Raw genomic sequence first — 12,310 nt, forward strand, 5'->3', positions numbered from 1 at the left:
CAGCTGCAAACTCCTTTCCAAGCAAATGAGTGAGCCGAGAGGACGTACGGGAGGGCCCCGCAGCTTGGGGTCCCAGAGGAGGTTCGGCGTTTTTATGGTGAGGACCCCCTGCCCCTCACTTCCAAGTCTTGTGAGCCCCCCAAAAGGAGGATCCTGCAGTCTCCGCCTCACTCACCCTCCCCACTAACAAGTCCCCCGCCCCCACTCCCGCAAGATTCCTACAAAAGTGAAGTTTCTAGGCCAACCTTAGCAGGCCCACTACCAGCCTCAGTTAATAATATTCACTCATTCATTCTTTCAATCATATTTATTGAGCACTTACTGTGTGCAGAGCACTGTGCTAAGTGCTTGGGAAGTACAAGTTGGCAACATATAGAGACATATATACCCAACAGCGGGGACTCTCATTCCAGGTGGGGAGAGACAGATAAAGACCAGCGTAGGACCACAGCAAGTAGCAAAGCGATGGGGTCCAGACGAGGAAAAAGATGAGATGTCAGAGGCGTGTATCTTCGGCTGGATCCTCTTATAATAATAATAATAATGGCATTTATTAAGCGCTTACTATGTGCACTGTTCTAAGCGCTGGGGAGGTTACAAGGTGACCAGGTTGTCCCACAGGAGGCTCACAGTCTTAACCCCCATTTTACAGATGAGGTAACTGAGGCACAGAGAAGTGAAGTGACTTGCCCAAAGTCACACAGCTGATAATTGGCCTTCCCAGACTGTGCCCCCTCCTTTGTCTCCCCCTCCTCCCCCTCCCCATCCCCACCGTCTTACCTCCTTCCCTTCCCCACAGCACCTATATATATGTATATATGTTTGTATGTATTTATTACTCTATTTATTTTACTTATACATATTTATTCTATTTATTTTATTTTGTTAATATGTTTTGTTTTGTTCTCTGTCTCCCCCTTCTAGACAGTGAGCCCACTGTTGGGTAGGGACCGTCTCTATAGGTTGCCAACCTGTGCTTCCCAAGCACTTAGTACAGTGCTCTGCACACAGTAAGCGCTCAATAAATATGATTGAATGAATGAATGAATGGTGGAGGGGGATTTGAACCCATGACCTCTGACTCCAAAGCCCGGGCTCTTTTCCACTGATCCACGCTGCTTCTCTAGAGCGTCTCCCCTGGGTGAGTGGAGCGCAGGAATCTCTGTAAAGTGATTCTTCGGGGGTTCGGTCCCTAGCCGTGGCTCAGCGGAAAGAGCCTGGACTTGGGAGTCAGAGGTCATGGGTTCAAATCCCAACTCCGCCACTTGTCAGCTGTGGGACTCTGGGCAAGTCGCTTCACTTCCCTGGGCCTCAGTTAACTCATCTGTCAAATGGGGATTAAGATTGTGAGCCCCACGTGGGACAACTTGATCATCATGTATCCTCCCCAGAGCAGTGCTTTGTTAACAGCGCTTAACAAATACCAAAATTATTATTATGATTAGGCTTTTTCCAAGGACCCCCATCCTCCTCCTCGGCCTGGCTTTCCTCACACGCTGCGGCCTGAGCGATGGCGACTGGGTGTCTCGGGGACACAGGCCCCGAGGGGGGACAAGGAATTGCTTCGCACGTAGTAAGTGCTTAACAAATACCAAAATTATTATTACGATTAGGCTTTTTCCAAGGACCCCCATCCTCCTCCTCGGCCTGGCTTTCCTCACACGCTGCGGCCTGCGCGATGGCGACTGGGTGTCTCGGGGACACCGGCCCCGAGGGGGGACAAGGAAGTGCTTCGCACATAGTAAGTGCTTAACAAATACCAAAATTATTATTACGATTAGGCTTTTTCCAAGGACCCCCATCCTCCTCCTCGGCCTGGCTTTCCTCACACGCTGCGGCCTGTGCGATGGCGACCGGACGTCTTGGGGACACCGGCCCCGATGGAGGACAAGGAAGGCTCTTTCAGCGCACGACTCAGGGTGGCAGTGTCGGAGGTCCCACGCACGTTGAGGGGGAAGCAAGATACGGGGCTAAGAAGAAAAAAAAAGGGCAGGAGGGTGGTTGAAGTCAGGAAGCATAAAAAGGGGAACTGAGTGGCTGTGAAAGGGTGGGGTTTTGCTCAGTGTCCTTCCTCTCCGGGCTGCAAAAATATGTCTCCGGGCCCAGGTCCCGCTGCGATCGAGTCCAGCCACCCCGGGCCCGGCAGCGCGAGGCAGCGGGCCGGCCTCGTGTCCTGAGCCACGGCGGAGGCCCGAACGCGGAGTGGCGGCCGGCAGTGCGGCCCGCGGTGAGTCCCCTCTCTGGGCCCGTGGGGAAACGGGGTGGGAGCGCGGCTGCCGGCGGTGTGTTGGCGGGGGGAGCCAGGACGGGCAGGAGGAGAAGGTCAGAGGCTCCGGCAGGCCTTGCCCGGAGCTGGCGAGCCGGGCCACGAGGCGGGGCGAGGTCCGGCCTGAAGGAGCCGGATGGTCCCGGCCCGTTTCCAGCACGGTCCTAGGTGGGGAAGCCCCTGGATGGAGAGGAGCCTCTGTGAGGCGGAACCCCTGGGGATGGAGCCAGGGACAGAGGGAGCAGGATGCCCCCATCCCGGTGGGCCGGGGCACCGTGGAGTGGCCAGAAGGCCCGGAGCATCGAGAAATCTTGAAGCCCGCAGGGAAGATGTAGCGGAGCGGAGCCAGAGGCACAGGCCTCTCCTCCTGCCCCATCCAAACTTGGGGAGCAAAATCCCTGGATTTGAAGACAGGTCACGGACGGGCTGAGGTTCCCACCCAGGACTGGAGACCGTCTAACGGTCGCAGGTAATAGGAGGCTGCCGAAACCTCCAGACCAAGCATGGAGGAGTAGTAAGTGCCCTCTATCTGGAACATCTTTCTAAGCCTCCCGGGCTCTCGCCCCTCAGTCACATGCTGAGGTCCCCGGAGACGGCAGGCCCCAGAGATTGCGGCCCCCGGAATTTGTAGCCCCCAGAGTCTGTAGCTCCTGGGGATTGTGGCCCCCAGAGATCGCGGGCCCCGGAGAAGGCGGGGTGACACAGCAGGGTCGGGGGCGAAGGGGTGTAGTCCTGGCGCTCCGGTCCGGGATCCCCCCCCAGAGAGGACAGAGCCCAGAGAGGAGGGCGGCAGCTGCCCGCCTGGGCTCCACAGGGCTTGGAGGGTGCGCAGGAGGTGGCCAGAGAGGAGGGATCGCCTGAGCCGTGGGTGAAGGAAGAGGAGGAGATCGCGGAGGGGGACGATGAGGCCGGAGGAGATCGCGGCGGGTAAGAGCAAGGCAGGACAGTGGGGTAGGGTGGAATAAGAGGAGGGAGAGAAGGAGGAGAAAGAGGATGAGAACCAGGACGAGGGCAACGAGATGATGTCCCTGGGCCAGTCAGGTCGTGGCTGTGGAGTGGGTTATTTCTTTTTATCGCTATTAGGGGTCCATAGGCATTACCCGTGCTTCTCCTTAAGTGCTCGTCTGCAAGGACATTTGACCTTTCTCTTCTGTTACACTGCCATCTTCTTAATGGCATCTTCTTACACTTACATCTTCTTACACTGGCATCTTCATAAATGCCATCATTATTATTATTATTACTATTAAGGGGAGGGGCCTTGAGAACCAATTCTCCTCTTCTTCCTCCTCCTCCTCCTCCTCGGAATGCCCGGGGCAGCTTGGAACAGGGCTCTGTGCGCAGGAGGTGGTCCGTCCCCAGCGATGGCTGGCTGACTGGCTGGCTCTGGGGGAGTCTGGGGGCCACGGGGGTGCCGGCCACCCCTCCTCCGGCCTGAAGATGCCCCCCTCCCATAACCCAGTGGGGTGAGCACAGCGTGAGGGGCAGTGTTTCGTCCCGCTTTAGAAGCAGCCCATCTTAAAAGGAGAGGCAGGTCCCTCCCTGCCCCCTCTAACTCTCAGTTCATTCATTCGTTCATTCAGTCATATTTACTGAGCGCTTACTGTGTGCAGAACACTGTACTAATAATGATGGCATTTATAAAGCGCTTACTATGTGCAAAGCACTGTTCTAAGCGCTGGGGAGGTTACAAGGTGATCAGGTTGTCTCTCGTGGGGCTCCCAGTCTTCATTCATTCATTCATTCATTCATTTAATCGTATTTATTGAGCGCTTACTGTGTGCAGAGCACTGCACTAAGCGCTTGGGAAGTGCAAGTTAATAATAATAATAATAATGATGGCATTTATTAAGTGCTTACTATGTGCAAAGCACTGTTCTAAGTGTTGAGGAGGTTACAAGGTGATCAGGTTGTCCCTCGTGGGGCTCCCAGTCTTCACTCATTCATTCATTCAATCGTATTTATTGAGCACTTACTGTGTGCAGAGCACTGTACTAAGCGCTTGGAAAGCACAAGGTGATCAGGTTGTCCCTCGTGGGGCTCCCAGTCTTCACTCATTCATTCATTCAATCGTATTTATTGAGCGCATACTGTGTGCAGAGCACTGTACTAAGCGCTTGGGAAGTACAAGTCGGCAACATATAGAGACCGTCCCTACCCAACAACGGGCTCACAGTCTAGAAGGGGGAGATAGACAACAAAACAAAACATGTGGACAGGTGTCAAGTCGTCAGAACAAATAGAATTAAAGCTCACCTGTGGCTTGGCTTGCAGAGCAGGGCAAGAACAGGGATGATGATGATGGTGGTATTTGTTAAGTGCTTACTATTGACGATGGCATTTATTAAGTGCTTACTATGTGCAAAGCACTGTTTTAAGCGCTGGGGAGGTTACAAGGTGATCAGGTTGTCCCACGGGGGGGCTCACAGTCTTAATCACCAGTTTACAGATGAGGGAACTGAGGCCCAGAGAAGCGAAGTGACTGGCCCAAAGTCACACAGCTGACAAGTGGCAGAGCCAGGATTTGAACCCATGACCTCTGACTCCCAAGCCCGGGCTCTTTCCACTAAGGCACGCTGCTTCTCATGGGCAGGTCGAGGTGCTCGCAGAAGAGGGTAGGATCACGTGGGCAGACGGTATACAGGGTCGGTATACGGGGTGGGATGGGCACGGTGACGTGGGCCCAGTTGGGTGTACGAAGACAGTGGGCAAGGTGATTGTGCAGACGGTGGGCTGGATGGCATGTAAGTGCTTAGTACAGTGCTCTGCACACAGTAAGCACTCAATAAATACGATTGAATGAATGGTGCTGGAGGTGGACACGAGTCCCTGCTGGCTCAGCTGCCTCCGGTTTTCACACATTCCTCAACGTTTCGGGGGAGCCCATGGCAGGTAGGCGGCTCGTGAACTCGGAATCTGAAAGTTCATCCGGGGGCCGAACCCGGTGAGGGAAATAGACACAGCCGGCTCCCGCCTGCCCATTTATTTATTCATCCAATCATATTTATTGAGCATTTACTGTGTGCAGAGCACTGGACTAAGCGCTTGGGAAGTACGAGTCGGCAACATCTAGAGACGGCCCCTACCCAACAACAGGCTCACAGTCTAGAAGGGGGAGACAGACAACAAAACGAAACATGTGGACAGGTGTCAAGTCCTCAGAACAAATAGAATTAAAGCTAAATGCACATCATTAACAAAATAAATAGAATAGTAGCCAGGCTCTGATAAGAATAATAACTGTGGTGTCTGTTAAGCACTTATTATGAACCAGGCACTGTACAAAGTGCTGGGGTGAATACACGCAAATAATAATAATAATAATAATGGTATTTGTTAAGTGCTTACTATGTACAAAGCACTGTTCTAAGCGCTGGGGAGGTTACAAGGTGATCAGGTTGTCCCACGGGGGGCTCACAGTTTTAATCCCCATTTTCCAGATGAGGTAACTGAGGCACAGAGAAGTTAAGTGACTTGCCCAAAGTCACACAGCTGACATTTGGCAGAGCCGGGATTAAAGGGAATCGTCCCTGGGTGGGCTCGAACCACCAACCTTTCGGTTAACAGCCGAACACGCTAACCGATTGCACCACAGAGACCACAGCAAATCACAGCAAATCACATTGGACAGAGTCCCTGCCCCGTGCGAGGTTCTCAGTCTCGATCCCCATTTTATAGATGAGGTGACTGAGGCCCAGAGAAGTGAAGCGACTTGCCCAAGGCCACGCAGCAGACAAGTGGCGGAGCCGGGATTAGAACCCGTGACCTTCCGAGTCCCAGGCCTGGGCCCTATCTAAGAAGCCGTGCTGCTTCTTAGGGTGTAGCTTCCCCACCCTCCGGAGGGGAGGCAGCGGTCCGGCTGTGCTGGGGAAACTAGGCTGGGGAGAAAACGTGCTGGCGGGGATGGAGCAACCGGGCCCGGGGCCTGGACCTGACAAGGAGGAAGCGTCTTGGGGTCCCTGAGGGACTGGGATGAGAGGCCAGTGTGGAGCCAACTTGGTGGGATGGGGGGAAATCATATCTTCCAGTTGGCATCGAAGCCATTCAGCCCCATGAATCATCTCAGTCATCTACGGCGGGGGTCTCTGAAGGACTGGGATGAGAGGCCAGTGTGGAGCCAACTTGGTGGGATGTGGGGGGGAATCACGTCTTCCAGTTGGCATTGGAGCCATTCAGCCCCATGAATCATCTCAGTCATCCACGGCTGGGGTCCCTGAATTACTGGGATGAGAGGCCAGTGTGGAGCCAACTTGGTTGGGGGGGATGAGCGGTCACGTTTTCCAGTTGGCATCAGAGCATTCAGCCCCACGAATCATCTCAGTCACCCATGGCTGGGGTCCCTGAAGGACTGGGATGAGAGGCCAGTGTAGAGCCAACTTGGTGGGATGGAGGGGGGCAGTCACATCTTCCAGTTGGCATCGGAGCCATTCAGCCCCACGAATCATCTCAGTCACCCATGGCTGGGGTCCCTGAAGGACTGGGATGAGAGGCCAGTGTAGAGCCAACTTGGTGGGATGGAGGGGGGCAGTCACATCTTCCAGTTGGCATCGGAGCCATTCAGCCCCACGAATCATCTCAGTCACCCATGGCTGGTGTCCCTGAAGGACTGGGATGAGAGGACAGTGTGGAGCCAACTTGGTGGTAGGGGTGGTCACGTCTTCCAGCTGGCATCGAAGCCATTCAGCCCCACGAATCATCTCAGTCATCCATAGCTGGGGTCCCTGAAGGACTGGGATGAGAGGCCAGTGTGGAGCCAACTTGGTGGTGGGGGTGGTCATGTCTTCCAGTTGGCATTGGAGCCATTCAGCCTCACGAATCATCTCAGTCACCCATGGCTGGGGTCCCTGAAGGACTGGGATAAGAGGCCAATGTGGAGCCAACTTGGTGGGATGGGGGGGAATCACGTCTTCCAGTTGGCACTGGAGCCATTCAGCCCCATGAATCATCTCAGTCATCCACGGCTGGGGTCCCTGAAGGACTGGGATGAGAGGCCAGCGTGGAGCCAACCGGGGAGGGGGGTCACGTCTTCCAGTTGGCATCGGAGCCATTCAGCCCCACGAATCATCTCAGTCATCCACGGCCGACGCAGCTGCTGGACGGGCAGGTGGGCGGGGGGGCCGAACCTCCTCCGGAGCCTTGACGTAGCTGAGCAGATGTGGTTTTCGGTTTTAGAGGGGAGAGACGGGGAGAAGCGGGGAGGGGCACAGGTTTTTCCAGACCGAGGGCGGCTGGCGCGGACACCCGGTACCCAGGCCAGCCGTTAGCCTGTTTCTCGTAGGGTAAGTTTGAGAAGAGGCGTGGCTTAGTGGCTAGAACACAGGCCTGAGAATCAGAAGGACCTGGGTTCTAATCCCAGCTCCGCCACACATCTGCTGTGTGACTTTAGGCATGTCACTTCACTTCTCTGTGCCTCAGTTAATATGTAATATGAGTATATGAGCGTGAGCTCCAGTGTGGCTCGTTGGAAAGAGCCCGGGCTTGGGAGTCAGAGGTCATGGGTTCTAATCCCGGCTCCCCCACATGTCTGCTGTGTGATCTTGGGTGAGTCACTTAACCTCTCTGAGCCTCAGTTTCCTCATCTGTAAAGTGGGGATTAAGACTGTGAGCCCCACGTGGGACAACCTGATCACTTGTATCCCCCCAGCGCCTAGAACAGTGCTTTGCATCATCATCATCAATCGTATTTATTGAGCGCTTACTATGTGCAGAGCACTGTACTAAGCGCTTGGGAAGTACAAATTGGCAACATATAGAGACAGTCCCTACCCAACAGTGGGCTCACAATGCTATCATTATTATTATTATTATTACGTGGGACAGGGACTGTGTCCAACCCAATTAGCTTGTAACTACCCCAGCACGTAGAACAATGTTTGGCACATAGTAAGTGCTTGAGAAGTATACTATTACTACTAATAATAATGTTAACCCTCTGCTTCAGACCCCAGTCGAAAGGTCTAACCACCCAGGGAAACCCAGAATACTAATAATACAACCAGTATGCATCCCACCCTCAGCTCCACAGCACTTATGTCCGTATCCGTAATCCAGCTTAATTTTTGTCTCACCTACTAGACAGTAAGCTCACTGTGGACGGGGAATGTGTCTACCAACTCTATTATATCACACTCAAACACTTGGGATTGTGCTCTGCACACAGTAAGCACTCAGTAAATACCATAATTTGATTAATGGAATAACAATAATGCTCTTTGTACAGCACCTTTATTTCACCAAAGAGCTTTCACATCAATGTTGATATTTCATCCCTGAGAAGTAGGGCGAGGCAGGTGTCCTTATCCCCATTTTCCAGATGAGGAAACTGAGGCTCAGAGAGATTAGGTGAGATGTCCGAGGTCACATCAACATCATCATCATCAATCATATTTATTGAGCACTTACTGTGTGCAGAGCACTGTACTAAGCGCTTGGGAAGTACAAATTGGCAACATATAGAGACAGTCCCTACCCAACAGTGGGCTCACGGTCTAAAAGGGGGAGACAAAACCAAACATACTAACAAAATAAAATAAATAGAATAGATATGTACAAGTAAAATAACACAGCAGGCCGGGGCAGAGCCGGGATTCACACCCACATCTCCTGACCGCTTCCCCCGCCCCCCAGTCCCGTGCTCTTTCTGCTAGACTGCACTGAAATGAAAATAAGCTTTATTGGCTCCACTCTCCTACCACTGAATGACCAAAATTCTGGGCAATCTGGAGAGTTGGGGCAGGAGATGGTGGAAAATGGGGTCCGGAACAGCCGGCTAGTGTTGGCAAAGTGGAGCAGCTGGACGGGAGTAGGGACAGAGAAGAGAAGATGAGAATCGGGACTTGGCAAGCTCACTGCGGGAGGAAGGACAAGGTGGGCGGGCGGCCCGGTGACCACCCTAGAAATGGAGAGAGGAAGGCCAAAGTCAGACACGGAATCCACTTAGTCCCACAGGTGAGATTGCATCTGAAAACCAGGATGGCTACAAAGGGAAAGCTAGTCGAGTGGACCCCTCGGGTTGCTGCGTGGCATGGGAAACCACTTAAGATATTTCAAAGATGGCAGCGCCACTTGGCCCTTCTCCAAGATGGCGGCACCACCGCTCTTTTCCAAGGCGACCTTAGAGATAGGCTCTTCCACAAAATGGTGCGTGTGACTTTCTCATGTTAGGCTGCGTGCTCACCCAGTGGGATGGGATGGTACCTGACTGAATGTGTGGGTGGGGGGGACGGGGGCCTGGGATGGGAGAGGAAGACTTTTTGGCCCCATCCCAGAGTAGCTGAAAAATGGCTAAATTCTACCCTGCTGAAAACCTAAGAACCATCGCGAATGCTCGGATGTTGGAGGCAAACTTGCCGAGTCGTCCCTTGAATCCCTAGCCGACTTTCTCCTCGCGTCCACCGCCGCCCCGGGCCCTTCCCCGAGTCCAAGCCAAGGAGAGAGAAGCAGTCCACAGGTGGAATCCCAGGACCTGACCTCAGCAGCTGGAGAGACTGGACGATAGCGGCGTCCAGCTCACTCGCTGTCCCGAGCTCCAACAGCTGCTCTGAGCCCCTGACCACAGCATCCATCACTTCCCCCGCAGCCTATCTGGACTCAGCCACAGGGAAAAGCTTGTGGGCAACGGCCAGAGCCGAAATGATGGCCCTCGGTCCCACGGAGTTTCTGCAAAACGTGGCTTGCCCTTGGGGCTTTTCTGGGCAGGGTCTTCTGCTCTCTACCCACCCCATGATGATTGGGATCGTTGGTTGGGCCGGAGGTGGTCCGTGGACCGGCTCGCCTCCTCCCCTCCGCCCCACCACCGTCTTCCTACCGCCCATGGGTCGGGCCAGCCCTGTCCCCTCCCCAAAGCCGATCGTCAGGATGTCAGGGCCACCAGACACGTGAGTGAGACGCATGAGTTTGTTGGTTCTGACACCAGAGCAGGGGCTGTGGGGCTTAGCCCGTTGTCTAGCGGCTCAGCTTTCATCTGGGGGCAGATAACCGAAGCGTCATGTTAGCAGGAAGGAAAGGCAGCAGGCAGGAGGGAAACCAACACCCCCAGAACCCCTGCGCTTTCATTTTGATGACAACGGGGAGGTCATGAGCAGACGGAGTCGGGGAAACTCTGAAGGAAGGCTAGTGGGAAGCTCGTGGAACACCTAGGGTAGAGCTGTGGAGCTGAGGGGCTGTAGTGCTGAGGAACTGGGAAGGTGTGGAGCTGAAAAGCTGCAGAGCTGAGGAACTGTGGAACTGTGGAGTTGTGGAGCTGAGGAATGGTGAAGCTGGCACGGTGGAGGGAAAGGATGAGCTCAAATGCCCTGTTGAAGCCGAGACGGAGCCCTACGGTCCTAGGGCCGCCGAGTATGTAGGCCCCGTTTTACTGCCCCACGTCCGTGAGGGTCAGGCGAGTCCGAGGCAGTCCCCTGCACCACACAGGCGGGCGCTGGAGCCTCCATCCCGCCGTGGCCTCCTGCCCTCTCCTCCCACTGGAATGTCCCTGGAAGACGAGGAGGAGAGCTCGCCCGACTGCTCCCTAATGGTAGCCATTGCTCACATGCTCCGGCTGAAGGTAGAGGCTTCTCCCCTCGTGGCCGTGTCGCAGGGGCTGGAGTGTCCGGGGCCGGAGAGGAGGGCGGAGGAGGAGGAAGCAGAGCAGAGGCAGGCCTAGGTGTAACTGGGGAGGAGAGAAGGGTTTGCTGCCGGCCACCTCGACAACATTTGTGGCAACCCCCTTGTACGGCGGGCCAAAAGGAAAATGGTTTCAAGCTGACAGTAACGGGTTGGGTGTGGTGGGGGTGAGGGGGAAGCGTGAGAAAGTAGCCCAGTGCATGGGAAAGGCGGCTAGAGCAGAAATGATCGGGTGATCTGGGAAGAGGCCGCTGCACTGGAGCAGTCTCTGCCATCACCGTCACCGACACGGCCCTGGACAATCCCCCGTCTAGATGACCAAGTCTCTACTGGGTGCAGAGGACGCTGTACTAAGCGCTTGGGAGAGTACGCGAGTTAGTAGATGTGACCCTTGCCCTCAGGAAGGTTGCAATTCAGCAGGGGAGAGTCGCTGCAATACATTACAGAGAGGAGGAAGCGATGGAGTATGGAGGGGGTATGCAAGTGTCTCTGGGGAGGGAGGCCCATGGGGTCTTGGCCCTGGCCAGAGGGTCCCCAGCTGGGGCAAAAATACTCCAGGCCTCTCCAGCCAGCTTGGCCCTTCTGGACTGTGAGCCCGCTGTTGGGTAGGGACCGTCTCTATGCGTTGCCGACTTGTACTTCCCAAGCGCTTAGTACAGTGCTCTGCACACAGTAAGTGCTCAATAAATACGATTGAATGAATGCATGAATGAATGGCAGCTTCTTGAGGACAGGGATCTCGCCTGCTGATTTTGCTGTGTTCTCCTAAGCGCTTAGTGTAGCACTCTGTAACCCATGGGAGTACTCACTCCATGCTATTGACTGAGTGACCCAGCCTTTGGGTTTCACAAAGGACTCCTCGGGTCGGTCATCTGGGATGCCAACAGGCTATTGAGGAGCAGGATGGCCCAGCGGATAGAGTGCAGGCCCAGGAGTCAGAATAATAATAATAATAATGGCATTTGTTAAGCGCTTACTATGTGCAAAGCACTGTTCTAAGCGCTGGGGGGATACAAGGTGGGACCTGGGTTCTAATCCCAATCTGCTATGTGATCTTGGACAAGTCACTTCCATTCTCTGGGCCTCAGTCACCTCATATGTAAAATGAGGATTAAGACTGTGAACCCGATGTGGGACGTAGACGGTCTCCAACCCGATTTGCTTGTATCTATCCCAGCGCTTAGTATAGTGCCTGGCATATAATGATTATTATTCTATTTCCCTTGGTTCCCTTCTGTCTCAGTCTCCCCCTGTGCGATCAGCTGCTTGTGATTGTGTCTCCCGGGAGGGAGTCCTCTCATTCCCTGTGTTAGGGGGTCAGTGGAAAGACCTCTGTATCCAAACTCTGATCTGCCGTCTCTGTATGATGCCGAGTTGTACTTCCCAAGCGCTTAGTACAGTGCTCTGCACACAGTAAGCGCTCAAGAAATACGATTGAAT

General features: G+C 54.3%; 1 protein-coding gene and 1 non-coding gene across 2 annotated transcripts in view; one reads left to right on the forward strand and one right to left on the reverse strand.

Moving 5' to 3' along the window:
* Positions 1–5,791: 5,791 nt before the first annotated feature.
* Positions 5,792–5,865, reverse strand: TRNAN-GUU. The gene has a single exon. It is a non-coding gene; the product is annotated as a tRNA-Asn (tRNA).
* A 4,868-nt stretch (positions 5,866–10,733) lies between these two features.
* The window catches only part of BTK (Bruton tyrosine kinase), a 53,287-nt gene continuing 51,710 nt past the window's right edge, over positions 10,734–12,310 (forward strand). Inside the window, exon 1 of the mRNA XM_038747961.1 lies at positions 10,734–10,811. Coding sequence (XP_038603889.1) covers positions 10,734–10,811 — 78 coding nt within the window. The remainder of the gene's footprint in view (positions 10,812–12,310) is intronic.

This window comes from Tachyglossus aculeatus, chromosome 6 (assembly GCF_015852505.1).
Source record: "Tachyglossus aculeatus isolate mTacAcu1 chromosome 6, mTacAcu1.pri, whole genome shotgun sequence".
Taxonomy (NCBI): Eukaryota; Metazoa; Chordata; class Mammalia; order Monotremata; family Tachyglossidae; genus Tachyglossus; species Tachyglossus aculeatus.